The sequence below is a fragment of the Pygoscelis adeliae genome, unplaced genomic scaffold, assembly GCF_000699105.1.
Source record: "Pygoscelis adeliae isolate BGI_AS28 unplaced genomic scaffold, ASM69910v1 Scaffold582, whole genome shotgun sequence".
Taxonomy (NCBI): domain Eukaryota; kingdom Metazoa; phylum Chordata; class Aves; order Sphenisciformes; family Spheniscidae; genus Pygoscelis; species Pygoscelis adeliae.
In genome coordinates, this window is record NW_008824281.1 from 53,172 (window position 1) to 53,625 (window position 454).

A 454-nucleotide genomic window follows, 5' to 3' on the forward strand; every position below is an offset into this window, starting at 1 on the left:
CCTGGGTGTCCCCCCGCCATTTCATCCTCCGAGCCGCCCCCTCTCCCTCCCCCAGCGAGCCCCCAAGGAGCAAGGGGATGTCGCCTACACGCTGCGCGTCCGCATGCTGGCATGCCACTGCACCGAGCTGGCCGAGGAGGACACCGTGGTGCTGGGGAGGGAGGTGACAGTGCACAACCTTACCCTTTCTGGGGCTGAGTACGAAATCCTGCTGATGGCGGCCAATGCTGCCGGGACGGGGCCGGCGAGGCAGCTCCATGTGCCGGCAGAACAGCGTGCAGGTACCTGCCCCGTGGAAGGACCGAGCTCCCTGGCAGCCTCGAGGGAGTTATTTTCCCAGCCATCCCTCGCACCCCCTGTTTCGTTCCAGATCTCGGCTTCAAGGACGTCAGCGTGGCTGGCGGCACCATGATGGGCCGGTGGGGAGCAACCAGCCCTGCGTTTGTCTACTGCC

General features: G+C 66.1%; 1 protein-coding gene across 1 annotated transcript in view; it reads left to right on the forward strand.

The window, feature by feature from the left end:
- IL12RB1 (interleukin 12 receptor, beta 1) overlaps window positions 1-454 on the forward strand; it is an 11,813-nt gene that overhangs the window by 2,209 nt on the left and 9,150 nt on the right. The window contains exons 5-6 of the mRNA XM_009318413.1: window positions 34-281; window positions 371-419. Of these exons, the coding sequence (XP_009316688.1) occupies window positions 34-281; window positions 371-419 (297 nt within the window). The remainder of the gene's footprint in view (window positions 1-33; window positions 282-370; window positions 420-454) is intronic.